The 23,573-nt window shown below is 55.5% G+C and overlaps 3 protein-coding genes across 6 annotated transcripts in view; 2 read left to right on the forward strand and 1 right to left on the reverse strand.

The window, feature by feature from the left end:
* SCAMP2 (secretory carrier membrane protein 2) overlaps positions 1 to 5,777 on the forward strand; it is a 31,374-nt gene extending 25,597 nt beyond the window's left edge. For both annotated transcript variants that reach the window (XM_064382612.1, XM_012457637.2), the window contains 2 exons: positions 4,045 to 4,165; positions 4,421 to 5,777. In XM_064382612.1, coding sequence (XP_064238682.1) covers positions 4,045 to 4,165; positions 4,421 to 4,555 — 256 coding nt within the window. In that variant the 3' untranslated portion in view covers positions 4,556 to 5,777. The remainder of the gene's footprint in view (positions 1 to 4,044; positions 4,166 to 4,420) is intronic.
* A 678-nt stretch (positions 5,778 to 6,455) lies between these two features.
* Positions 6,456 to 13,334, forward strand: ULK3 (unc-51 like kinase 3). 3 transcript variants are annotated; one of them, XM_012457638.2, is made up of 16 exons: positions 6,456 to 6,557; positions 7,131 to 7,271; positions 7,356 to 7,476; positions 8,074 to 8,178; positions 8,947 to 9,090; positions 9,291 to 9,373; positions 9,897 to 10,052; positions 10,237 to 10,342; positions 10,554 to 10,594; positions 10,858 to 10,960; positions 11,099 to 11,163; positions 11,247 to 11,325; positions 11,399 to 11,439; positions 11,793 to 11,840; positions 12,061 to 12,127; positions 12,250 to 13,334. In XM_012457638.2, exons 1-16 carry the CDS (start codon positions 6,456 to 6,458, stop codon positions 12,264 to 12,266), a joined length of 1,419 nt encoding a protein of 472 aa, XP_012313061.2. In that variant the 3' UTR covers positions 12,267 to 13,334. The 3 variants fall into 3 exon arrangements, with proteins under 3 accessions (XP_012313061.2, XP_021523946.2, XP_012313062.2); XM_021668271.2 differs by having other exon boundaries at positions 6,475 to 6,557; positions 7,134 to 7,271; XM_012457639.2 differs by lacking the exon at positions 6,456 to 6,557 and having other exon boundaries at positions 7,188 to 7,271; positions 10,918 to 10,960.
* Positions 13,335 to 18,755: 5,421 nt separating this feature from the next.
* On the reverse strand, positions 18,756 to 23,468 carry CPLX3 (complexin 3). Its single transcript, XM_012457640.3, has 3 exons — positions 23,236 to 23,468; positions 22,021 to 22,108; positions 18,756 to 19,821 (listed from the first exon to the last, which is right to left on the reverse strand). Exons 1-3 carry the CDS (start codon positions 23,397 to 23,399, stop codon positions 19,597 to 19,599), a joined length of 477 nt encoding a protein of 158 aa, XP_012313063.1. The 5' UTR covers positions 23,400 to 23,468; the 3' UTR covers positions 18,756 to 19,596.
* Positions 23,469 to 23,573: the final 105 nt, after the last annotated feature.

Raw genomic sequence — 23,573 nt, forward strand, 5'->3', positions numbered from 1 at the left:
AGGCTGTAGTGTGCCATGATTGTACCACTGCATGCCAGCCTGGGTGACAGAGTGAGATCCGGTCTCAAAAAACAACAACAACAACAACAACAACAACAAAACACAAAAACGCTATCTTTCCTTGCTCTCCATTTTCTAGGGTGTTGTGGATGAACTTGGCTTGAATCTTTAGGCTGCCATGACTGTGACGTGCCCTGGATTGCAGCCTCTTTCTTTTCTCCTGCCACACCCTCCTGGAGGCTGATGAATGCCCAGGCCTTTGCAGACTCTGAGCTGCAACTTTTTCCAGATGCCTTGTAACTTAAGGAGACAGGGCCCTCACCTCCCCCGGACAGGCTTCTTCTGGCCGCCCTCTTTGAGCATAAGGCTGGTTTGAGTTTCCAGGGTACCTCAGTCCTCAGCTCAAAATTAATCTCAAAAGAAAAGCTGATGGCTATGTTTTCCTTTCTGCCCCAGTGCACAGGGAGCATTGCAGAAAGGTCAGACCGGCACTTGGCTGACAGCCTGAGCCTGGAAGGGCGGTGCTATTTTGGTGCCCTCCCTCCGGCAGAGCTGGCAAGTCCAGAGCAGTGGGGAGAGAAGGGCTGCCTCCCCTTGCCCTCCGAGCAAGTGCACGCTGCCCTCCCACCACCTCTCATGCTTCTTGCCCTGCTGTCATTAATCTGGTGCCTTTTGACCAGTGACCCAATTTCATTGCTTGTTACCTAAGTGAGACCCTGGTAGAAAAGCTGTGATTCATGACTGCTGTTTGCACCTGGAATGGGAATCAGAAGGCTTGAGTTCTGGCCCTGGCTCTGCCCTCACTGCCCTGCCTGGGCCCACCTCGCCAAGCTCTGCAGCCTCCTAATGCCTTTCCAAAGCCCTTCCATGACCATTTTTTTCATCATGTCTTATGAGACCCATGGGTGAATAGATATAATCCCACTTTTTTTTTTTTTACTGATTGTCAAATATACATAAAATTTACCATTTACCACTGAAATAACTTCAAACTATGTAAGTCTCTGGCATTTAGTATATTCACAATGTTGTATGATCATCACTACTATCTAGTTCTAGAAAATGTTTATCACCCCAAAAGGAAACTCCATACCCAGTAAGCAGGCACTACTCATTAGACTGCTTTACTTATTCTGGATGTTTTCTACAAATAGAATCATACCATATGTGGCTTTTGCTTCTGGCTTCCTTCACTTAGCATGTTTTCAAGATTCATCCACATTGTAGTATGTATTAGTAGCTCATTCCTTTTAACAGCCGAATAATATTCTGTCGTATAGATCTTCTGCATTTGAGTTATTTGTCAGCTGATGGACATTTGGGTTGTTGCCACCTTTTTGCTGTTGTGAATAGTGCTGCTATGAACATTTGTGAACACGTTTTTTGCTTATCTGTTTTCAGTTCTTTTGGATATCTACCTAGGTCGGAGTAGAATTGCTGGGTTATATGGTAATTCTATATTTAACTTATTGAGGGTTTTACATTCCCACCAGCAATGTATGAGGGTTCTAGTTTCTCCATGTCCTCACCTACTGTCTTAGTCTGTTTTGTGCTGCTTTAACAGAATATTGCTCACTGGGTAATTTATTTATTTAGTCTATTTTTTTTTGAGATGGAGTCTCCCTCTGTTGCCCAGGCTGGAATGCAGTGGTGCGATCTTGGCTCACTGCAACCTCCATCTCCCCAGTTCAAGTGATTCTCCTGCCTCAGCCTCCCAAGTAGTTGGGACTACAGGTGCGCGCCACCACACCCAGCTAATTTTTGTATTTTTAGTAGAGACAGGGTTTCACCATGTTGGTCAGGATGGTCTCGATATCCTGACCTCATGATCTGCCCGCCTTGGCCTCCCAAAGTGCTGGGATTACAGGTGTGAGCCACTGCACCCGGCCCCCTGGGTAGTTTATAAACAATAGAAGTTTATTTGGCTCATGGTTCTGGAGGGTGGGAAGTCCAAGACTGAGGGGTTGCATCTGTTGAGGGCTTTCTTGCAGAAGGTATTGCATGGCAAGAGTCCACCAGATTGAATTTGAAGACTCAACCCCCCCCACCCTGCCCGAGGTGGGCAGCTCACCTAAAGTCAGGAGTTCAAGACCAGCCTGGCCAACGTGGCAAAACTGCGTCTACAAAAAATACAAAAAAAATTAGCTAGGTTTGGTGGTAGAGGCCTGTAATCCCAGCTGCTCGGGAGGTTGAGGCAGAATTGCTTGAACCTGGGAGATGGAGGTTGCAGTGAGCAAAGATTGTGCCACTGTACTCCAGCCTGGGTGACAGAGCGAGACATTGTCTTGGGGAAAAAAAAAAGTCATGGTGTTGCTCTGTCACCCAGGCTGGAGTGCAGTGACAAAATCATAGCTCACTATAACCTTGACCTCCTGGGCTCAAGTGATCCTCCTGCCCTGGCCTCCTGAGTAGCTAGGACTACAGGCATATATGCCTGGCTAATTTTTTTAATTGTTTGTAGAGATGGGGTCTTGCTATGCTGCCCAAACTGGTCTCAAATTCTGGCCTGAAGTGATCCTCCTGCCTTGGCCTCCCAAAGTGCTGAGATGATAGGCATGAGCTACCATGCCTGGCCTATGTTACTTTTTGCATATGGTTGAAATAATTATTTAACTTCATTGTTCTGCATGTAGGTATCATTGTTCCAGTACCATTTGTTGAAGAGACTATTCTTTCTCTTTTGAATGGTTTTGGCACCCTTGTCAAAATTAATTGACCAGCCGGGCACAGTGGCTCACACCTGTAATCCCAGCACTTTGGGAGGGTGAGGCAGGTGGATCACCTGAGGTCAGAAAGGGGTTTGAGACCAGTCTGGCCAACATGGCAAAACTCCATCTCTACAAAAATACAAAAATTAGCTAGGAGCAGTGGCAGGTGCCTATAATCTGAGCTACGCAGGAGGCTCAGGCAGGAGAACTGCTTGAACCTGGGAGGCGGAGGTTGCAGTGAGCTGAGATCGTGACATTGCTCCCCAACCTGGGCTACAGAGCAAGACTCAGTCTCAAAATAATAATAATAGGCTGAGCGTGGTGGCTCACGCTTTTAATCCAAGCACTTTGCAGGCCAAGGCAGGCAGATCACCTGAGGTCGAGAGTTCAAGACCAGCCTGACCAACATGGTGAAACCCTGTCTTTAAAAATAATAATAATAATAATAATAATAATAATAATTTGACCATAGGTGTATGGGTTCATTTCTGGAATCTCAGTTTTCTTCCATTATCTATTGATCTATGTCTATCTTTATGGCAGCCCTACACCATTTTAGTGACTATAGCTTTGTAGTAAGTTTTGAAGTCAAGAAACATGAGGCTATCCCTTTTACAGATGAGGACATGGGGCTCAGAAAGGTGACAGCTAGTTGGCCAGTGATCCTCCTTCCCAGAGGGTGGGTCCTCAGGATCGAGCAGCCACGCTTTCCATACTCCCCACCCCCAAAGCAGCAGCAGAAGGCCCAGCCCAGTGCTACCTTTTTTTTTTTTTGAGGCAGGGTCTCACTCTGTTGCCCAGGCTGGAGTGCAGTAGTGTGATCATGGCTCACTGCAACCTCTGCCTCCCAGGTTCAAGTGATTCTCCTGCCTCAGCCTCCCAAAGTGCTGGGATTACAGAAGTGAGCCACTGCGCCCAGCCTTTTTTTGTTTTTTGTAGAGACAGGGCCTCCCTCTGTTGCCCAGGTTGGTCTCGAACTCCTGGGCTCAAGCAGTCCTCCTGCCTCAGCCTCCCAAAGTGCTGAGATTACAGGCAAGAGCCACAGCACCCAACCCAGTGCTGCTTCTGAGTCTGTGAAGGCAGCAACCACATACCCCTTTCAGACCTCACATAATCAGAAGATTCCCCGTGTGAATGGGGTAGTGTGGGCCTGTCAGCCTCTGAGGAGGTCTGGCCTCTAACAGGCCAAGGGCTTCTGGCTCATAGGGCTCCCTGTGCTGTGGGGAGACGCCAAAGTGATGATCAGGACGCAGCAGCCACTTAGAGAAGAGCCCCTTCTGCTGGCTCTGGGGCCCACTCCCACTTTGCTCCCTTTGGCCTCTTCCTCCCTTTGCAGCGGTTGGATTGCAGCCCTGTCTACACTGGGCCAGGATGCCCTGGCCGTATCAGTCATTATGATGGTGGTGGCTGGCTTCTTCACCCTCTGTGCCGTGCTCTCCGTCTTCCTCCTGCAGCGGGTGAGTGGTGTGGGCAGGGCTGACAGCAAATGGGAGGAAGCAGGTCCCTGTTTCCTGCCCTTCCCCCAAGATGTTCTTCACGACTGCGGTTGGACCTCCTGGCCCCCCAAAGGTCCAGCACCTTTCTCCAGGGCTCTGGGTGGGAGGTCAGGCAGTGCTGGGCTCCTGGTGACCCCTTTGGGAGTATAACCTGGATGTCTAGGTTCCTGGTGGGCCCAAAGGGCAGGCTCCTCTCACCCCACCCCTCTTCACCAGGTGCACTCCCTGTACCGCCGGACAGGGGCCAGCTTCCAGCAGGCTCAGGAGGAGTTTTCCCAGGGCATCTTCAGCAGCAGAACCTTCCACAGAGCTGCTTCATCTGCTGCCCAAGGAGCCTTCCAGGGAAATTAGTCCTTCTGACTCTCTTCTCTCCGCTTCAGCCTTTCTCTCACCTGCCTTGAGCTGCATTTATCCGTGGGTGCCTTATCTGGTGGTGGTTGTGCCCAGCACAGACCTCGAGGGGGTCTTGCTGTGGCTCTTCCTCCTCCCTCAGTGACCAGCTCTCCCTGGAAGGGGAGGGAGGGACAGGGACTTTTTTTTTTTTTACACACAAAAAAAACAAAGCCATCTTTCCTTCTCTGGTGGTGCTTTTGTAGGATACTTTTTTCTCTGGAAGCAGTGGGACTGAAGTTCTCTTACCCTTGTAGACACACAGATGCCCCCACAGTTGGGATCACTGGCTGACCTGGGCCCACCCCAGCTGGAGTTTTCTGCTAGGGTCCTGGGCCTCGACTCCCCGAACTCTGCAGGCCTGACCTGAATCTGGTTCTCAGACACAGCCCAACCCTTTCTGCCCAGACTGGGAATAAGCCTCTCAGAGGCTCTGGCAGACAGCTCTGTTCCCCAGATCACTGGAGTGGTCTCCAGCCTTCCAGAGAAGGCTGGTTGCCTCAAGCTCTTCCCTGCCTCATGGTCCTCATAAACGGATTCATAGCCCTTTAGCCCCCTGCACGCATCTGCTGGGGACAGCACTTTGAGCCCTCTGGAGCTCCCTTGCCGAGCCTTACTCTCTTTAGACTTTCTGAACGTGCAATGTGGTTGGTGGGATTCTGGGAGGGACCAAGGACACTGACCCCAAGCTGTCCTGCCCAGCGTCTTTTAGGAGGGTGGGGTCTGCCTGTCCTGATGTGGTTGGTTTGGCCGTTTGCTGTGACTTCCCCTCCCTCTGAGGGACAGCTGCCTTTGCCTCTGCTTCAGATGCCACCCGCCCCGCCCATTCCCCCCATCAGCAGGATCCAGACTTTCAGGAAGGGCAGGGCCAGTCCAGAACCGCATCCTTCAGCAGAGACTTATAAGCCATCTCTTGGAAGGCCCCCTAATTCCCGAGTGGAGTCTGGCTTACACCCCAGGGGGTGTGTCACTATGATGGGCACCTAGAAGTCCATCCTTAAAACCTGCATCCTGTCCCTCAAGGCTGCCGACCGGCTGTGTGGACTCGGGGGAACTTTCCACAAAACTAGCCTCCTGCCCTGGGTCGGAGGCAGCCACAGGCCTCCAGCCGCTCAGGCAGTCCCCAAGCCAATGAACGATACTGGCAGGGGCTGGGGTTTTATAAACTCCTTTCTGGTATTCCGCCCCCCCCCCCCCCGCCTTGTACAAATGTATATGTCTCCATTTTTGTGCTTGAATAAAAATAAAAAGACATTTTCAGACCACACTGGTTCTCACGTCTGGTGGACTTGGGAGAAAGGGGCAGCCCACCGGATTCGGGGCTGGGCGCTGCTGCTAGGCTTGGAGAGCGGGGACAGTTGAGATGCAATAAACAGGTCAAGGCCCTTCCTCAGAAGAGTGAAAAGCAGCTGGAAGCTCCGGGAAGCCAACGCGGTCTCTTCCAAAGATGCCTTCTTGTCCCAGTACCTCGGCTTTCAGAGCTGCAGCTCTCAGGGCGGCGCCTCCTGGACGCCGTCGCCGCCACACGCCCACTCCGCCACCCGCGCCCACAAGTGAGCGATCTCTAGATGCCTCTGCGCCCGCTGGGAGTCCCCGGAGGCTGCGCCGGCCGTCCTCCGCTCACTTCTCGATTCGCAGGGGCCTCCGTGTCCCCTCGTGGGCCCTGAAGGAACTGGAGGGGCGCGTGACCCCGTGAGACGCGTGGACCAGGGAAGGGCGCCGGGAGCGGGGCGGAGCAGCGTCTCCGCGGCGCGCTGCACTTCCGGCGGGCGGCGCTGTGGGTCGCGTGGAGCCGCCCCGCCCCCTGCCCGGAACCCCCGCCCGCAGCGAGGAAGCGCCTGCGCGGGCGCGAGCGGCCGGGATGGCGGGGTCCGGTTGGGGCCCCCCGCGCGTGGACGGCTTCATCCTCACCGAGCGCCTGGGCAGCGGCACGTACGCCACGGTGTACAAGGCCTACGCCAAGGTGGGTGCCGGCCGCTGGCCCCGTGCCCGCCAACCCGGGGCGAGCCCGGCTGGTGTCAGCCGGGGAGACTCCGAGAGGTTAGCGATGGCGTGGGGAGCAGTTAGGGGCGGGAGGCCGGCCTCGCCCCAGCCTGATCCTCGGCGGAGGTTGGAGCCGACCGCCACGCTTAGGTCTTAAAAAACGAGCGCACCTGCATCCACCTGCAGGGTCAGTGGCTGAAGAACAGGCTCAAAACAGATCACCTGGTGGGCTGGGAGGAGTCTGGGACTAGAGTCAGTTAGGAGGCAGAGTGGGCGGTTCTAGACTCCTGAGTGACAGGCCTCTGTCGGGGGCACTCTAGAATGCAAAGAAATGGGTCTTCTAGCCGAAGGTTGGAAAAGACCAGGCTGGGTCGGGAAGCCAAGATTCCAGAGGCCACTTGCCTCACTGGCCTCATAAGGGAAAGCTGGGAAGCCCAGTGCTGGTGTGCAATAGGGCAGTTTTGGGGGACAGAGGGAACCAAACGGAGCCTTTCCAGCCAGGCAAGGGTCCGGGCCCCCGCAAGGCACAGCCGCCAAATCTCCTGTCTCACAGAAGGACACTCGTGAGGTGGTAGCCATAAAGTGTGTAGCCAAGAAAAGTCTGAACAAGGCATCGGTGGAGAACCTCCTGACAGAGATTGAGATCCTCAAGGGCATTCGACACCCCCACATTGTGCAGCTGAAAGACTTCCAGGTGCGAGCCTGGGGCGGGGCCGATGCCAAAGGGAGCTGGAGAAGGGACACTCTCTTTAGGCTGCCTCTCTACCTCTAACCACAGTGGGACAGTGACAATATCTACCTCATCATGGAGTTCTGCGCAGGGGGCGACCTGTCTCGCTTCATCCATACCCGCAGGATTCTGCCTGAGAAGGTGGTGCGTGTCTTCATGCAGCAATTAGGTAAAGGCCTGTGACCCCAGCCTGACACTCTGTCCCTTGTTCTCTGCATCCCCCCCTGCCCCCCGCACCATCACACCCCACCCCCAGGCTTAGAGACTTAACACACATTGCAGTTACCTCCTGCACAGCCTGGAATTTTAGGGTCCTGTTTATCTCATACACTCAACCCTTGCTCAAGGATGCCATGGGTGAGATGAGGGAGGAGCCCTCCCCTGTGGGGTGTTCAGGCTTCCACATGTAGAACATAATATAAGGACCTTGCAGAACATTCCAGAGCCCTGTGAGTAGGACTCAAGTGCTGTGCCAAGGAAAAGAGCAAGATTCTCAAGGGCCGGGCATCCAGGGAGGCTCCTGGGAGGTGGGGAGACTTGTGAAGGGGAAGAAGGGAGGAGGATGGGCACTCTGGGTGGGGTGGCAAACTTCTAGAAGGGTGAGGTCCTTGTGCTTATATGGAAAACATTAGACCAGCCAGGCAGGAACTGGGGTTGTGCAGGCTTGAGGAAGCAAATGTGTGAGGAGGCAGATGTGAGCCCAGGAGGTGAGAGGCAAGTGGGAATGGGCTCTGACGTGTCTCTCTTCATGGGTCCTGCTCCTCAGCTAGCGCCCTGCAGTTCCTGCACGAACGGAATATCTCTCACCTGGATCTGAAGCCACGGAACATTCTGCTGAGCTCCTTGGAGAAGCCCCAACTAAAACTGGCAGGTCTTTATCTGGAACAGCAGGGGTTGAGGTCTGGAGAGTGCAGAGGCCTCCCTCTGCCAGGGCTCACTCAGCAGCCCTGGTTCTCATGAAGCCCTCTATTGAGTCCTCAAACAGTAACAGGATGGGAAGTCTGGGTTTGGGCCCTGTCATCAAAAGGCAGAAGTATTCTCAGACTACCCGTGCTCAAGTCCAGCAGCATAATGGGAGGAGTTAGGGCTCAGTCTGTGGCCAGAGGTGGGACTCACTGTGTGTCCAGGTTGAGGGTTCAGTCTGGGAACAGTGTCAGGGTTCAGTGCGTGACCAGCATCAGGGATCACTCTGTGCTCAGGGTCAGGACTCGGTCTGTCATCAGAATTGGGGCTCAAGTCTGTGACTCCCATCTGTGGCCACTTAGGAGGGTTTGTGGTGGGAGAGTAGGAAGTGGTGACCTTTGATAAAATTTGGACAAGAATTGACGCTGGAGGCCAGAGACTGTGGTAGAACCTAGCCTGGGGGGACAGTGAGAGGGTGGGGGCTTATCCATGTAGCTGGTGTCATCAGGTGGGCTTCCTAGGAAAAGGTGCCTGAGGGAGCTGTGCAGGATGGGTAGGTTTTACACCCCAGAGGCAAATATAGGAAAGTATTCCAGGCTAATGATGAGCAGAGGCTTGGAAATAGGGTTGATCCTGGCGGGTCTGGAGGGTGGAGAGGAGCCCAGGGTGAGGCTTTACAAGCCAGGAGCAGAAGCAGCTGGAATTTCAGTCCTGCTGCCTGGCCTCTTGCCTGCAGACTTTGGCTTCGCACAGCACATGTCCCCGTGGGATGAGAAGCACGTGCTCCGTGGCTCCCCGCTCTACATGGCCCCCGAGATGGTGTGCCAGCGGCAGTATGATGCCCGTGTGGACCTCTGGTCCTTGGGGGTCATCCTTTATGGTGAGACCCCCCTTTTCCGTGCCTCTCACCCTGAGGCCTACACTGTTTCCCCTCTGGGCCACTCCTGAAGGGTTCTGATGAAAATTGACTGCTGGCTCAGGGCCCTTGCTGAGGGGCGTCAGGCCCCCTCCTCCCCAGGTGTGGGCCAGGCCAGGCTTGACACATCCCTTCCCAGCCTCTGCTCTGCCTCCCTTCCACAGAAGCCCTCTTCGGGCAGCCCCCCTTTGCCTCCAGGTCATTCTCGGAGCTGGAAGAGAAGATCCGTAGCAACCGGGTCATTGAGGTGGGTCTAGCAGGGCCTTAGCGACCATTTGGAGGGGGTGGAGGGAGTCAGGGCCCTGAGGGTTTAGACCTCCGTCTCACTTGCACAGACTGGAGTATGGGCTCCAGGCTGCCTTCGTAGTGGAGGGGCATGCTCTAGGCTGGAAGTCAAGGTGCGGGGCTGTCCCAGGGATTCTGATCAGCCCCCAGTAGGCAGCACAGGGCCTATATTGCAGGCCCTTGTGGAGAGAAGGCCAAAGCAAAGCCAGGCCCAACCTTCCCAGGAGCGTAGTCCAGGGAGGGAATAAGGACCCATAAACACAATTCTAGCTCAGCTCAGGGCTCCAGCGTGGGTGCACCAGGAGCTCAGGGATGGAGGCCTGGCTCCCCATTGGCGCCATCATCTTGACCCACCCTGTTCCTCCCTGGTCTCAGGTTCCCCACCTGTCCAACATGTACGTCTGGGGTTTCTCACAGACCTCTGGGCTAGGGGTGGAGGTGCTGGAGCCCAGTGCGATCTGTCCCTGCCGTCCCCTTCCCTGCAGCTCCCGCTCCGGCCCCTGCTGTCCCGAGACTGCCGGGACCTACTGCAGCGGCTCCTGGAGCGGGACCCCAGCCGGCGCATCTCCTTCCAGGACTTCTTTGCACACCCCTGGGTGGACTTGGAGCACATGCCCAGCGAGGAGAGTCTGGCGCGAGCAGTGAGCAGGCGGGTGGGGATGGGGTGGGCTGTGGGTGGGCTGGAAGTCTCATTCCCCACTTTGGTGGTGAATAGGTGACTTGCCCAGCAGAGACAGAGGGCGGGCTCAGGGGGCTGACCTCCCATCCTGGTGAGCGTGGGAGGGTAGGGAGGTGGACCTGACCCGTGATCTGCCCATCCCCCAGACTGCGCTGGTGGTACAGGCTGTGAAGAAAGACCAGGAGGGGGACGCAGCAGCTGCCTTATCGCTCTACTGCAAGGCTCTGGACTTCTTTGTACCTGCCCTGCACTGTGAGTCATAGGCCATGCCTGAGCCCCTGGGTGCAGCAGGGATGGGAGTCATCCAGGGCTGCAGTAGGTGGATTCCAGTTCTCTATCGAGAATTTTGTAGGCGATAAAGCAGAGCATAAACCTGGAATGTTGTGTTTTGAGGGATTCCAGAGGGTTTGGTGTGGGGCAGGGGTTCCCCCAGATTCCTCATATGAAGCCCCACTTTCTGCAGATGAAGTGGATGCCCAGCGGAAGGAGGCAATTAAGGCAAAGGTGGGTGAGAGTCCCCATGAGGAAGTGGGGGGGCAGGGGGTAAGGCCCAGCAGTCTCGGGGCCCCTGGGGAATGGCTCTCTTAGAATTGGAGCTTCCTCTCCTGCAACACAGAGCTGGGAATGGGTCAGGCCAGTCTCATTTGCCCCCTGACATGTTTATAGCTTGGGGCAGTCACTAACAATACAGAGGGAGAACTTGGACGTGGGTTCTGGCAAGGGTAGTGGGTGGGGCAGCCCCTCCTCAGGCCCTTTTCCTGCTACAGGTGGGGCAGTACGTGTCCCGGGCCGAGGAGCTCAAGGCCATCGTCTCCTCCTCCAATCAGGCCCTGCTGAGGCAGGGGACCTCTGCCCGAGACCTGCTCAGAGGTAGACTCTGGCTTCTAGCTGACCCCAGGACCTCCAGCAAACCTCCCCACAGCCTGAGTGGGAGGCAGGTGGGGAGAGGCATCCTGCAGCAAACAGGCAGTCGGCTTCCCTCACCCTGAGGCTTTCCTCTCATCCCAGAGATGGCCCGGGACAAGCCACGCCTCCTAGCAGCCCTGGAAGTGGCTTCGGCTGCCATGGCCAAGGTTTGTGCCAGTGGGAGGGGAGCGGGGGGCGGGGAGGTATCCTGGCTGTGACCCTAAGTGGCCTGGTATTCATGTGGCTGCAGGAGGAGGCCGCCGGCAGGGAGCAGGATGCCCTAGACCTGTACCAGCACAGCCTGGGGGAGCTGCTGCTGCTGTTGGCAGGTGAGGGCCACCATCTCTGCCCCTGACATGGCCCCTGGCCACCCTGCCCTCACCACACGCCCTCTCTTTACAGCGGAGCCCCCGGGCCGGAGGCGGGAGCTGCTTCACACTGAGGTGCCCACTGAGCTTGAGAGGGTTGGGGGGCTTCCTCTTCCCCTTGTCTCTGCTCTTATCTGTGGGGACCTCTTTGGGTTTCCTCTGGAATGCCCCATCCTCAGGGTGTTCCAAGTCTGGAAGTTGAACCATAGGGCTGGGGTGCTCAGACAGGGCAGTGGAGGATCTGGGAACCCAGTGGCAAAAAGTCTGGGAAGGCTTCCTGGAGGAAGGAGCAGATAAAGGACTCAGGAGGCAGGTTGTTCTGATGGGGCAGAGGGTTCTGGAGAGCATCAGGGGTGAGGAGGAATTCCCTTTGAACCCCCGTCCCCACCACTCTCCCCCATACCCAAGGGCATATCTTTCCTTGGCAGGTTCAGAACCTTATGGCCCGAGCTGAATACCTGAAGGAGCAGGTCAAGGTGGGCACATGGGGGCCACGCTGGGGCCAGGGTCTGTGGGTTCTGATCGTTTCTGCTTGTGGCTGTCATCCCCGTCCTGCTGGTGTACGTCTGCTCTCCCGCCTCCTCTGAAGGCTTCCCCATCCCCGTCTCTGTCCTTCACTCTCTCACTTGCTCAGCACTGTGTGCCGTGACTCCTCTGGCTGCCTCTCACCCCTTGCACTGTCTTCACATCCCACAGATGAGGGAATCTCGCTGGGAAGCTGAGACCCTGGACAAAGAGGGGCTGTCGGAGTCTGTTCGTAGCTGTGAGTTCTGCCCTGGGGTCGATCCTCCATTCAAGGAGGGGTGGTGGCTGGGGGCCCTGGGCTCTGCCTCCCTTACCAAAGACCTGAGACTGGTCCTCCCCCATTGTCCCCCTCCCTCCCAGCTTGTTCCCTGCAGTGACCCCGGAAGAATGACTGGACAGATGTGAACCATCCGGGGCAGAGCCTGACCCAGGCTGGCGCCCAGGATGAAGCCCACGGCAGCCCTGGCAAGCAGGCTTCTTGGATGCACAGTGCTGAGATCCCTTATCCCAGAGCCCCTTATCCCAGAGTCCCCAGCCTCCCTCAAGTTACTCTGCACCCCGCAGAGGGTTTGATAGCCATGCTGTATGCTGGAGGGGAGGGCAGGACTCTGGGAGAACAGCATTTCTTTCACGAGACCTTTGTTATTCGCTGGTTACTGGGTCCTGTGTCTGTCCGTTTTGGGGCATGCAGCCGTCTATGGTTTTTTGCTCTGAGAAGAGGGCAGGGGGCCCCTGCAGGGCACTTCTGTGCTTGCCCTCGCCCTGCCAGCAGGCAGCTGTGCCCCTGGCCTGCCCTTCCCGGGACCTCTTATTCCACCTCAGCTCCTCCTTGCACTGGAATGGGGCACTCCAGCACCCCTCAGGGACCACCCCCCCAGAGCCCACCGGTCTTCCTGGGAATGCACTCCTGCCCGCTGTTTTGGTACTTTGAGTTAATCCTCCAAGCATGAAAGTTGTAAGGGCGGGGCAAATTTAAGAAGCCCATGCCTTGTTCCTGCCCTGGCCTAGGCAGCACTGAGGAGGGGTCCTTGGTCCTCATCCCTCCCAGCTCCGTTCCTCTTGGGGACCACACTAGCCACAGTGCAGTGCTGGAGTTTGAGCCTGGGGACAGGGAGACCTGGGGACGGTCTGACCCAGCACACTCCAGGCTGCCCACTTCTAGGCCTGCTTTGTCACTACCCCAGTGTGAAGCCCTGGGCAAGCCCCTTCTCTCTGGGTCTGGGTCTCCCCATCTCTTCAGTGGGATTGATACCTCCACAGCCCACAACATGGGCACTTATGAGGACAAAGTGAATTTAACCTGGAAGAGAAAGAATGTATTTGAGATTCTTTTAAATAATCAGCAGGTGTTGGTGATTTCTTGGGCAAGAGTTGCCTGTCCTCTCTGCAGGAGGCTGAGTGTGAGGAGTGTCATTCATTGTTTCTCTATTAAATTATTTTTTCTACTTGCGCTTCTCTTCTTGCGCCAAGAACAAGAGGGGTGGCTGCTGCCCGCAGGCTGGGGCAAGAAAGACTGCAGCAAAAGCCAGGGAAGCTGAGGTAGGGCTGGGGAGGCCTCGGGCTGCAGGGGGATGCTGGGAATGATAGCTACGTCTCCCTCAGCCCCCAGGGATCCAGGAGAAAGCCCGACCAGGGTCATTCCTGCCCGCACCCGGGCGACTGGCGTGGAGAGGATTGCAGGCCCGAGGAGCTCTGCACAGCTCACCTCCAGGACTGCAATCTTCTAAAATGCCCTGCCCTCCACACATCACACACTGTCCCACCCCACACAGGATCTCCTGGCCTCCTACCCCCTCCTGCCCTGGGCCGGTAAGGGAGCAGTTAACTGGACTGGGATGAAGGGGCATCTTTTTTTTTTTTTTGAGACAGAGTCTCACTGTCACCCAGGCTGGAGTACAGTGGCACGATCTCGGCTCACTGCAACCTCCGCCTCCCGGGTTCAAGCGATTATCCTGCCTCAGCTTCCTGAGGAGCTGGGACTGCAGGCGCCTACCATCACACCCAGCTAATTTTTGTATTTTTAGTAGAGATGTGGTTTCACTATGTTGGCCAGGCTGGTCTCCAACTCCTGACCTTGTGATCCACCTGCCTTGGCCTCCCAAAGTGCTGGGATTACAGGCGTGAGCCACCGTGCCCGGCCAGGAAGGGGCATCTTTTGAGGTGTCACACTCACACCCAGCCCCAAGGGACTTCATTTCCGTTAGGCTCTGTACCCTGGCCTTCCCTCAACCCCACACACTCGCAGGTGTTAGTCTGACCAGCACTTGTTGGGAGTAGGAGGGGAGCAGTTCCTTAGACTTACCCACGTGTCCCCTACCACACCCCTGTTGCTCAGTCATCCCAGGGTTTCCTGTACCAGGGCTGGAACAGACTCTGGGAACTAGTGTCCCTAAAGCCCTGGCCTGGCCATTGGGGGGCAGTGTGGAGCAGTGTCCCAGAGGGCAGGCAAAGCTGCTAGGATTCTGGCTCTGCTACTTGGCCTTGAAGTTTGGGATCCATTGATTAGCCTATTTCTTCATAAAATGAGGTTGAGGATAAGGGCCCCATGAGAATTTGTAATGAGATACTGCACGTGGGCATGGCATACAGTAAGAATACAATAAAATGTGATTTTCAGATCTAGGGAGAGAAATGTACTTCAGATTATCTTGAAATGCGCCAGACAAAAAAGCCTCAATACATAAAGTGAGGGAACAGGAGAGGAATGAATGGACCTGGTTGGGTGGATGAATTGAGAAGATGGGAGGGGCTGAATGCGGTGGCTCATGCCTGTAATCTCAGCACTTTGGGAGGCCAAGGCAGGCAGATCACGAGGTCAGGGGATCAAGACCATCCTGGCCAACATGGTGAAACCCTGTCTTTATTAAAAATACAAAAATTAGCTGGGTGTGGTGGCGCACACCTGTAATCCAGCTACTCGGGAGGCTAAGGCAGGAGAATCGCTTGAACCCGGAGGGCAGAGGTTGCAGTGAGCCAAGACTGTGCCACTGCATTCCAGCCTGGGTGACAGTGAGACTCCGTCTCAAAAAAAAAAAAAAAGATGGGAGGAGGAGTGGAAATGAAAGATGAGATGGAAGACTAGAGAACTGAATAAAGGGCGACGGAGAGAGGGTTGGCCCACCAATTCCAGCTGTTTATTTGTGGTCACTGCATCGGCTGGCTGAGAACAGAGGCCTGAAGTTATTACAAAGGTAGGTGTGGACAGCAGTGGGCCCCCACAGAGAGGATTCAGTACGCGAAAGGCCTGGGGACTGAGGCTGCTGGAGGAGCCCCCGGGAAGGGGCCCTCCTTGAGCAAAGCATCTGGATGGCCTCTAGGTTGGTCCTGTGTCCAAGCCGCCTGCCAAGCCGGGAGGCAGCCCAGTCGGAGGCTGGGGTGAGGCGGGGAGGGCTTGCTTCTAATGGCAGAGGCCTGTAGGAAACGTGCAGACCACTTTCCGAAGGTCACGTTTTCCTTCTTAGGGGACAGAGTTGTTTTCACCTGTCACTTTCAACACTCCGAAGGTACCCAAAGCAGGATGGCTACCTCCCAGCAACGTTCAGGGGACAACCCTGTCCTCCTACCTCCATCAGTCATCCAAGCACAGAGCCAGCCCTGCCCCAAGACGGGGAGCCTGAGCTTTCTAACTGCCAGCCCTGGAAGATGCACATGGGCCTCGGGAGCAGATGAAAGGACCCAGGTGTCCCTGTGTCCAGCTGGCCCTTCCTTACCTTCTTTACCCAGATGTGGGAGAGGACACAGAACCTTCGTTACTGCGGAAGGTCATCTAGAAAGGCTCTTGTCCCCAGAGGTCAGGTTGCTGTCCCAGCCGTCCCTGAAAGGGCAGTGGTCCAACAAGGAGGCTGGGCCCTGAAGGAAGGAGCACATCAGTGACGGCTTCCTCAGAGGAACACACACCTGCACCTACACACAGCACATCCCACAGACACAAGAAAGCGATGTGCAGGCTCACAAACCCCCGCTGCCTCCCCACACACTTACCCTCACGAGCACACACGCAGGTGCAGCTCCTGCTGAATGAGGCTAAGGCCACCTCAGTGGTGCTGCTGCTCCCTGCTCTGAAACCTCAAACGGCCTCTGGGGACAGCTCTGCCTGGTGGGCACTGGGTTGGAGGCACGGCAGTGGGCCCTGTGGCTATACCCCCCAGCCCCACCTCAGGCCTGTGAGAGAGAAGACAGAAGCTCCGCCTCACAGCTGAGTGTCAGCTGGGTCAACAGGCACTGTCAGCAGCTCAGCTCAGCTAACAAGCATGTCCCAGATGTCCCCAGCGCCTGCCTGGGGCCTCCGGTGTCTGAGGAGGAACCATCTGGCTGTTGAGGGAACGGGAGATCCTCCGTGCTCCAAGCCCTGGTCACCCTCCCCAGTTCCTCCCTGGGGACCAGCTGGCCTTGAGAAAGTCACTTGTTCTCTCGGCGCCCTCTTCCTGCTGGGAACTGGGCCTGAGCTGTCCAGGTGGGTGGAAGGCAGGGGACTGTAGGCTCCTTGGGTAGGTTTCTTTGAAATCTTGTACATTGTGAAACCAGAGCCCCTGAGAGGAAGAGGTGGCGGGACAGGCAACCATCTCTGACTTCTCTCCTGCTGAAGGGGTTTAGGGAAGTTGGAGGGGCTCTCTTAACCACCTTTTTTCTTTTCCTTTTTTTTTTGAGATGAAGTTTTGCTCTTGTTGCCCAGTCTGGAGTGCAATGGCGAGATCTCGGCTCACCGCACCCTCCACCTCCCAGGTTCAAGCCATTCTTCTGCCTCAGCCTCCCAAGTAGCTGGGATTACAAGCGTGCACCACCATGCTCAGCTAATTTTGTATTTTTAGTAGAGATGGGTTTTCTCCATGTTGGTCAGGCTGGTCTCAAACTCCCGACCTCAGGTGATCTGCCCGCCTAGGCCCCCAAAGTGCTGGAATTACAGGCATGAGCCACCGAGCCTGGCCTTAAGCACCTTTTAACATTTCGTGTTTGCTCAGACTGCCCACAAGGGTACTAAGAAGGAAGGAAAGGGGAAAAGAAAAGGAGGGAGAGAGAGGAGGTAGGAGAGGGCCTGGAATGTCAGAGTCCTAACTACGGGGTATAATGGGGTTCTAGGCAGAGGGTGAAATGGGAAGTTTTGATGGCAAATGACTGCGGCCCTCACATCACACCAGGTGGGTGGACCAGTCACAGGACAAATGTGTAAATGTCCTATTTGGACATTTGATTATCTAAGTAAGAGAGGGTAGGAACAGCTTGGGAAGAGGGTAGTAGTCGATGTATTCAGGGCCTGAGGGCTTGGGAGTCAGGGGCAGGTGCAGGACAGGCTCTGAGCCAGGAGAGTGGCGGGGGTGTGGGCACACAGCTGAGAGGGGGGCAGACTGACAGAGACCCAGATTGCAGGGCTGATGGGAAGGGGAAGGAATAGGGGAGGCCAGGTATGCCCAACAGAGCTGGGGACCCCTCAGCCTGCCCTCATTGTCCATCTCTGCCTGAGCCCCACAGCCTCCTCCACCTCATTCCAGGGATAATGCAAACCAGTCAGGGCTTCTTGGAGTTCCGTTCCGAGGGTGAAGGGGAAAAATGTGGAGGCTTAGCCTCCTCCCGATCCTTAATCCAGGTTACAACCAGCCCTGCTTTGACAGGGTTCAGTAAGTGCAAGTTCCCCAGCCCCCACTGCCCGCCACCCCTGCCTGTCCCTCTCGGCCCTGCAAAGCACTGAGGGGGAAGGGGTCTGTCCAATCCCATTAGGCAGAAGGCCCCAGAGGGTGGAGTGCTGACGTGGGCCTCGCTGCTGACGCTGTGGAGGCAGCCCATGACCCCCCTACCCGGCTTGGGGCTCTGGCTTGGGTCTCCTCCAGCTCTGATAAGGTCAGGAGGAGGCCCTGGCCTGGGGGCAGCCTGGGAGCAGCTGAGGCCCAGGCCTGTTCCCTGGGGACACTCAGGAGAGTGAGACCAAATGTGACGGCCCAAGCAGCAGACGCGGCTGAGCCTGTGTCCCTCCCTGGCCTGTCTCCCCTCTTCTAGCTCCGCATGGCCTCCTGGACAGGTTCGATGTGCCTTATTCTTATTTTACAAAGAGGACCTCATGGAAACTTTGCCCTTGAAACCCAATCCTCAGATGGCTGCTCCTGCCTGTAAACCTTGGCTGGCTTCCCCACAGGCCAGGCCCGGGACTCCAAAGTGGGCACCTGGAATTAGCCTGTAGCACCTTCCTCCTGCCTGGGCCCGAGGGGGCAATCAGCTTGGCAAGCTTCCTGGCTGGTTTCTTAAACAAACCTCCCCTGCCCCCTGCCCCTTGGCCCCTGCCACAGGTGAGCGGGATGAGATCTGTGCTCTTCATTTTTTTGGAAGAATGAATTACGTTTATTGATATGGTCTGTCATATGCCCAGGGCTTTATAAATGGTCACCCTTTGAAATGTGTATTATTACTATTTGGGGGAGAGGAGGATTCTTCATTTTACAGGGTGCAAGACAGCCTGCAGGAAGGAAAGGACATGCTCAGAGTCATCACAGTGCGGGCTGGAATGCAGCTGTTCTGCCTTCTTTCTTTTTGCACACCTTCTATCTCCAGGGTGAGGAGGGGTGTAGGCACAGGCACCCGAGACAGCTGCACTCCAGCCCTGGCCCCACCTGTGGTCTCAGTGACGCCCCAGAGGCCCTGTCTTCCCCACGTACTGGGGCTGCTCCATCCTCCTCAAAGCCCAGACCTACTTCATAGGCCCCAGACCCCACCCTCACCCAGGGCCCTAAGAGCTGGAGACACTTCCACTCCTAGCGCTGGATGCCTCCTTCCTCCTGTGAAGCTGTAGGTGGGGGGTGGAGGACACCCCTCTAAGGCAGGCTCGGGGGGCTGTGAACTCTAAGACTCCTGAAAGCCAGTAAGAAGTGGGAAGGTAGGCACACCATTTGGGATTTTTATTTTTCACTGAGCTAGGAGAGGAGACTCCAGCTATGGAATCCAGAGAGAGTTCTACAGGAACAGAACAGAAATTGGCTGGGCCCTGGGCCCAGAGAAGGCCTGGAGCTGCCTGGGCTTACTGTTCAGTGCCAGCTTCATCCTTGGCACCCTGCCTCTCACACAGCATCGCTTCGGCTCCCAGAGCCCACAGTGGCAGCCGCTGGAGGCTGTGGCGGCAGCTGCTACCCTGCCCAAGGAGGGGTGTGGGCTTGGCTCTGAGAGGCCAAGCCAGAAAGAGCCTTAGAAATCATTCAGGCCATTCCCATTTTACAGATGATGAAATAAGGCTCAGCCTCCTGTCTGCCGAGGTTATCTGCCCAAGCTCTCTCTGAGAGTATCTTGAGTGTTGGCATCTGAAGGGGCTGGACACGCAAGGGAGCTGGCCTGTGTGTGTATGTCTGTGTGTGCCGGGATGCATCTGTGGCTTCTGTCTCTGAACATGCCAGGGGTTTTGTGTCATTGTGTGTCTCTCTATGGGTGCAGGAATTTGGGGCAGTGGTCAGAGAGGGATGGGCCTGTTCCTACAATCTTGGGAGGCCTCCACAGGCTGAGCTAGTGGGGAGGGTCCTGAAGGGTAGGGTGAAGATGGGGACTTTGCTCCCTGCAGAGAGGAGGAAACCAGAAGACAGGCTTGGGGCACGGATGAGACAGGTTTTGGAACTAGGATGGGGAAGGGAAAACAAAGCCCCAAATGGAGTATGGGTCTCTGGAAGTTGACACACTCTTAGCCCTCATGGGGGTCCAGCCCTCTGGCCAGCCCAGTGGGTAACCCCGGGGAAGTGGTCACATGACATGGCACTTGTCAGCTGATTGCTTGAGGTCCCCCAGTGTGGCCTGGGCCTTGTCCTTGAGTGAGCCCAGGTCCAAGCCAGGGAGGCTGGCCAGCTGCCCGAGGACTGAGGCCTTCTCCTCCTCCTCCTCTGTGTCCTCCTCAATCATCTTGGCCAGCTCCCGGGGCAGCTCCACGTCTCCACCTGCCATCTGGATCTGGCTCTCATCTGTCTCGTTCTGAAGGGAAGAGGGCATGGGGAGGGGTAGAAGTCTGTGAGGACCCAGAGTCGAGAGGGCAGGGAGGAGGTTTGGACTGAGTTCCAGGTCCCTAGATTCTATTTTTTTTTTAAATTTGTAGAGACAAGGTCTCCCTATGTTGCCCACTCTGGTCTCAAACTCCTGGGCTCAAGTGATACACCCACCTTGGCCTCCCAAAGTGCTGGGATTACAGGAGTGAACCACCATGCCTGGCCCCCTAGATTCTTGAGCCCCATGTTCCGGTGAGCTCAGCTCCCACCTCACATCCCAGGATCAAGTGTTTGATGCTTGGACATGGAGACTTTTCATATTACCTTACTTCACTCTGAGATACGGAAGGACCAGCACAGTGAATAAAGACAAAATGAAAATACCTATGAGTCACACTGTTACAGTCAGCTAAGACATGTTTTGACTCTTGTTATGCTTAAGGGTAAACCAAAAATAGTGATGGGTACCATTTATCGAACATCTATTACATGGCAGACATTGAGCTGGGTGCTTTTAATTCTCACAATAACCCTGTGAGGTAGGTAAGTATTGTTACCTCCACTTCAGAAATAAGGAAATCGAGGCTCACAGAATTTAAGTAACTTACTTTAAGTTACTTAAGTAAATTGTCCAAGGTCACACAGGTAGGAAGTCGGGGAGCTACAGCCAAACCTCTGCCAGCTAGATTCCAACATCTGTGCTTTTTTGCATGGCACCTACGATGGTCATTGCCCTTCACTGTTCTCCTGGGGGGTGCTGGGGCTTTCCACCCCATGTCCTACTCAGATGCATCCAAGTCTTGCCTCTTCTGCTTAACTCTGACTTCCCTGATAGCAGATGTCTCTTACATGCCTAGAGCAAGCATCTGAAGGATGATTTTATTCCTAGGAGAGTTTGCACTGAGGCAGGCTTTCTGAACTGGCTTTCCCCGTTGAGAGATTTCCAAAAGATTGGTGCCCTGTGGGGAGTCAGAAGCAGCTGGGGACTCAGTAAATATTTGTTGAATGAGTAAACGTGATGTTCATATATTTGGTCTTTCAATTCAAGTGGAAGATCAAAGTCAGGAGTGCTATAGCCCTGTGCTATTTTCCCTGGAGTCCAGCACAGTTCTGGGTGAGAGAATGGGCCCCATCCTGCACTGTGCTCTTTGCGATTTGGGGACTGGGCAGGTCCCATCTGGGCTGAAGTGTTCCCTCTCCTAAATCCAATGGCTAGAGCTGAGAACCAAGAGATGCCAGTGCTGTGGGAAGTCCGGCTCACAGAGTGGCCCACCTGAAGTGCACGTAGCCAAAGAAGTCTATGTGTGCTTTTTTGGAATGAGGAGGAAGAACTGGAAGAACAGTGCTAGGGTGATATCCCGGGAGAAGCTGTGCTTCAGTCCCCTCCTCAGGCAGCAGGAGCAGCACACTTACGTGCCCATCTGGTGCTGCACTGCCCAGGGGACCGTGGGGGCAGGGATATCCTGAGATTTACTCTCTGGCTGCTTGGCTGGCCAAGGGGGTACTTGGCTCTCTACGGGCAGGCTCCATACCCTGGAAAGCAGCCTGGGGCTCTGGAGCAAAGGCAGGCTCAGATTCACAGGCTTGAGCGCTGATCCCAGCTCCATGGCTTACTGACTGTATGACCTTAGCCAAGTTCCTCCATCTCTCTGAGCCTCAGTTTTGTCATTTGTGGCTGTGGGTGATAGCTGCCTGGCAGCATTATTGGGGGTTGGATGAGGACATGAAGTTCAAGCACTTGGCACACACAGGACTTCTCTCCCCGACCTTAAGTTTTGTCCTCTAGTAGGTTCAAAAACCCCCAGAGCACTTACCTCGGCAGTCAAATCTACTGCTTTCTGCCTCCCCCATGTCTTCTTCTGCCCAGGTCTGGCCTAGGCTTGGTGGGAGAGCAGGGGCTGGAGGATAGCAGAAGCCTAGATTGGCTCCAGAAATACAAACCTGTCAGTCTCACAAGAACTGGGGTCCCCTCATCACTAAGCCCTGGCCCTTGGTGGGTGCAGGTTAATTATGAGTGAGTGAATGAATAAATGAACAAATGAATGAGTGATGAGTGAAAGAATGAAGGATCTAACCAAGCACCCTGTGAGTCTTATAGCTGAGGGCTGCGGTGCCCAGAATGGGGTGAAGGAGTCCAGAGTCCAGAGCTCAGGGTCCCAGACTTGCCTCACAGCCGGAGCCAGCTTACCTTGGGTAGCCGGTATTTATCTCGGAAGTGGCTCCGCAGTGTGGCCCGCTCTGCCTTCCTCTGTGTGAACTGTGCATCCCGCTCCATCCTGCGGGGTCACCAGGGGCAAAGTCACCACAAGGGCAGAGCGAAGAGTGTTGGGGTCTTCGAGGGAGGGACAGAAGGGGTCTCCAAGTCCTGGCAGCTGCTGCCTTGGTCCCTGTGTCCGGGTCTCTGCTGCCTCTTCCCATCACAGTGCCCTTTGTCCTCTCTGCCGCTGGTTGGAACTAGGGGGTCAGGGTGGCAGTCTGTCTGATTCTCTCTGCAGACCCTAATTATTTGTCCCTCATGGCCTCCAACTTGGTCTGTTGTTCCCTCCCTGACAAGCTATGTCATGTGGGGGAAAGTATTCGGGACAAACTTGGGTTCACATCCCAGCTCCACTACCATTTTAGGTACATCCTTGGGTCTCTTACCTTCCTTTTCTGTAAAATAGGGATGCAATTTTGCAACCCACAAAACCATTATCAGGATTAAGCGAAATAATAGCTATCATTTATGAGGCTTTATCCTGTGCCAGGTGCTGTACTAAACAGTTTATATGCATTGGCATCGAATCTTTATAAATATACAAGGCATGTATTATGATTACCATCCCCATTTTCCAGAAAAGAAAACAGAGGCACAGAAAGGTTAAGCAACTTGCCTAAAGTTACCCAGCTAATAAGCAAAGCCAGGCTCTGAATCCAGTAACCTAGCAGCAGAGTCCAGCCCCAAACTCTGTCCCAGCACTATGGGCACACAAGTAGGCTAAATGTCTGTGAGTGCCCCATCTCAGGGTCTGCCTCTGCGACTCTGAGCCTCCTTGGTTGCACCACTTTTTTCAGAGGCTCAAGCTCAGAGGAGCCCCAGTTGGAAGACATAGGCGGCTGGGACCAGATCGGATTAAGGGATTATTGTTTCATCAGAAATGCACGTGCATCCCCCTTCTCGTCCCAGGCTCCGGCCGCCCCTCCCCCCACTCCCCTTTGGCCGGAGTATGAAGCTGAAGGGGGGTTTGGGGTTTGAGGTGGGATGGCTCCGGGGGCAGTGTAGAGGACACCTCCCGGTCTCTTACCACGTCTAGGAAAGTAGTGGAGAGGGGATTGGGATCTGAGGCTGGCCCCGGGATGGACTGAGCAGCTGTGGGGGTAGGGAAGGGGAGGTCGCTGGAGCCAGGAAAGGGATCCAACTCACTTCTCTTCCACCAGTTGCTTCTGATACTCCTCGTACTCCTCTCGGCTCATGCCCTGAGCTTCGGCTGCTGACTTGTCCCCATCCCCCTTGTCCTCGCCGCCTCCCAGGCTCCCGGTGAGGTTCTTCAGCTGGCCGCCCACCATGGTCTTCACCATGAACGCCATGGTCTTCGCCGGCCGGGGCACCGGGCACCTGCTACCACGCGCCAGGCACCGGGTACGTCTGCGCCTACTTCAGCACTAGGTCTCGCGGACAGCTCCCGCCGCGGGCCCGCGCCCCACGCTTGGCGCCGCCCGCCGCCCGCCCCCGCCCGGGCCCGCCCCCACCTCCCCAAACCC

Source organism: Aotus nancymaae, unplaced genomic scaffold (assembly GCF_030222135.1).
Source record: "Aotus nancymaae isolate 86718 unplaced genomic scaffold, 86718_ANA_hifiasm-v0.15.2.pri h1tg000003l, whole genome shotgun sequence".
Taxonomy (NCBI): domain Eukaryota; kingdom Metazoa; phylum Chordata; class Mammalia; order Primates; family Aotidae; genus Aotus; species Aotus nancymaae.

Excerpts from the sequence above, each read along its gene's own strand:
- ULK3 (XM_012457638.2), top strand. The coding sequence starts at position 6,456 with ATGGCGGGGTCCGGTTGGGGCCCCCCGCGCGTGGACGGCTTCATCCTC. Across the intron at positions 9,091-9,290 it reads CTTGGGGGTCATCCTTTATG|AAGCCCTCTTCGGGCAGCCC; the intron begins GTGAGACCCCCC and ends TCCCTTCCACAG. Across the intron at positions 10,343-10,553 it reads CTTTGTACCTGCCCTGCACT|ATGAAGTGGATGCCCAGCGG; the intron begins GTGAGTCATAGG and ends CACTTTCTGCAG.
- CPLX3 (XM_012457640.3), bottom strand. The coding sequence starts at position 23,399 with ATGGCGTTCATGGTGAAGACCATGGTGGGCGGCCAGCTGAAGAACCTC. Across the intron at positions 22,109-23,235 it reads AAGCAACTGGTGGAAGAGAA|GATGGAGCGGGATGCACAGT; the intron begins GTGAGTTGGATC and ends GTGACCCCGCAG. Across the intron at positions 19,822-22,020 it reads ATAAATACCGGCTACCCAAG|AACGAGACAGATGAGAGCCA; the intron begins GTAAGCTGGCTC and ends TCTTCCCTTCAG.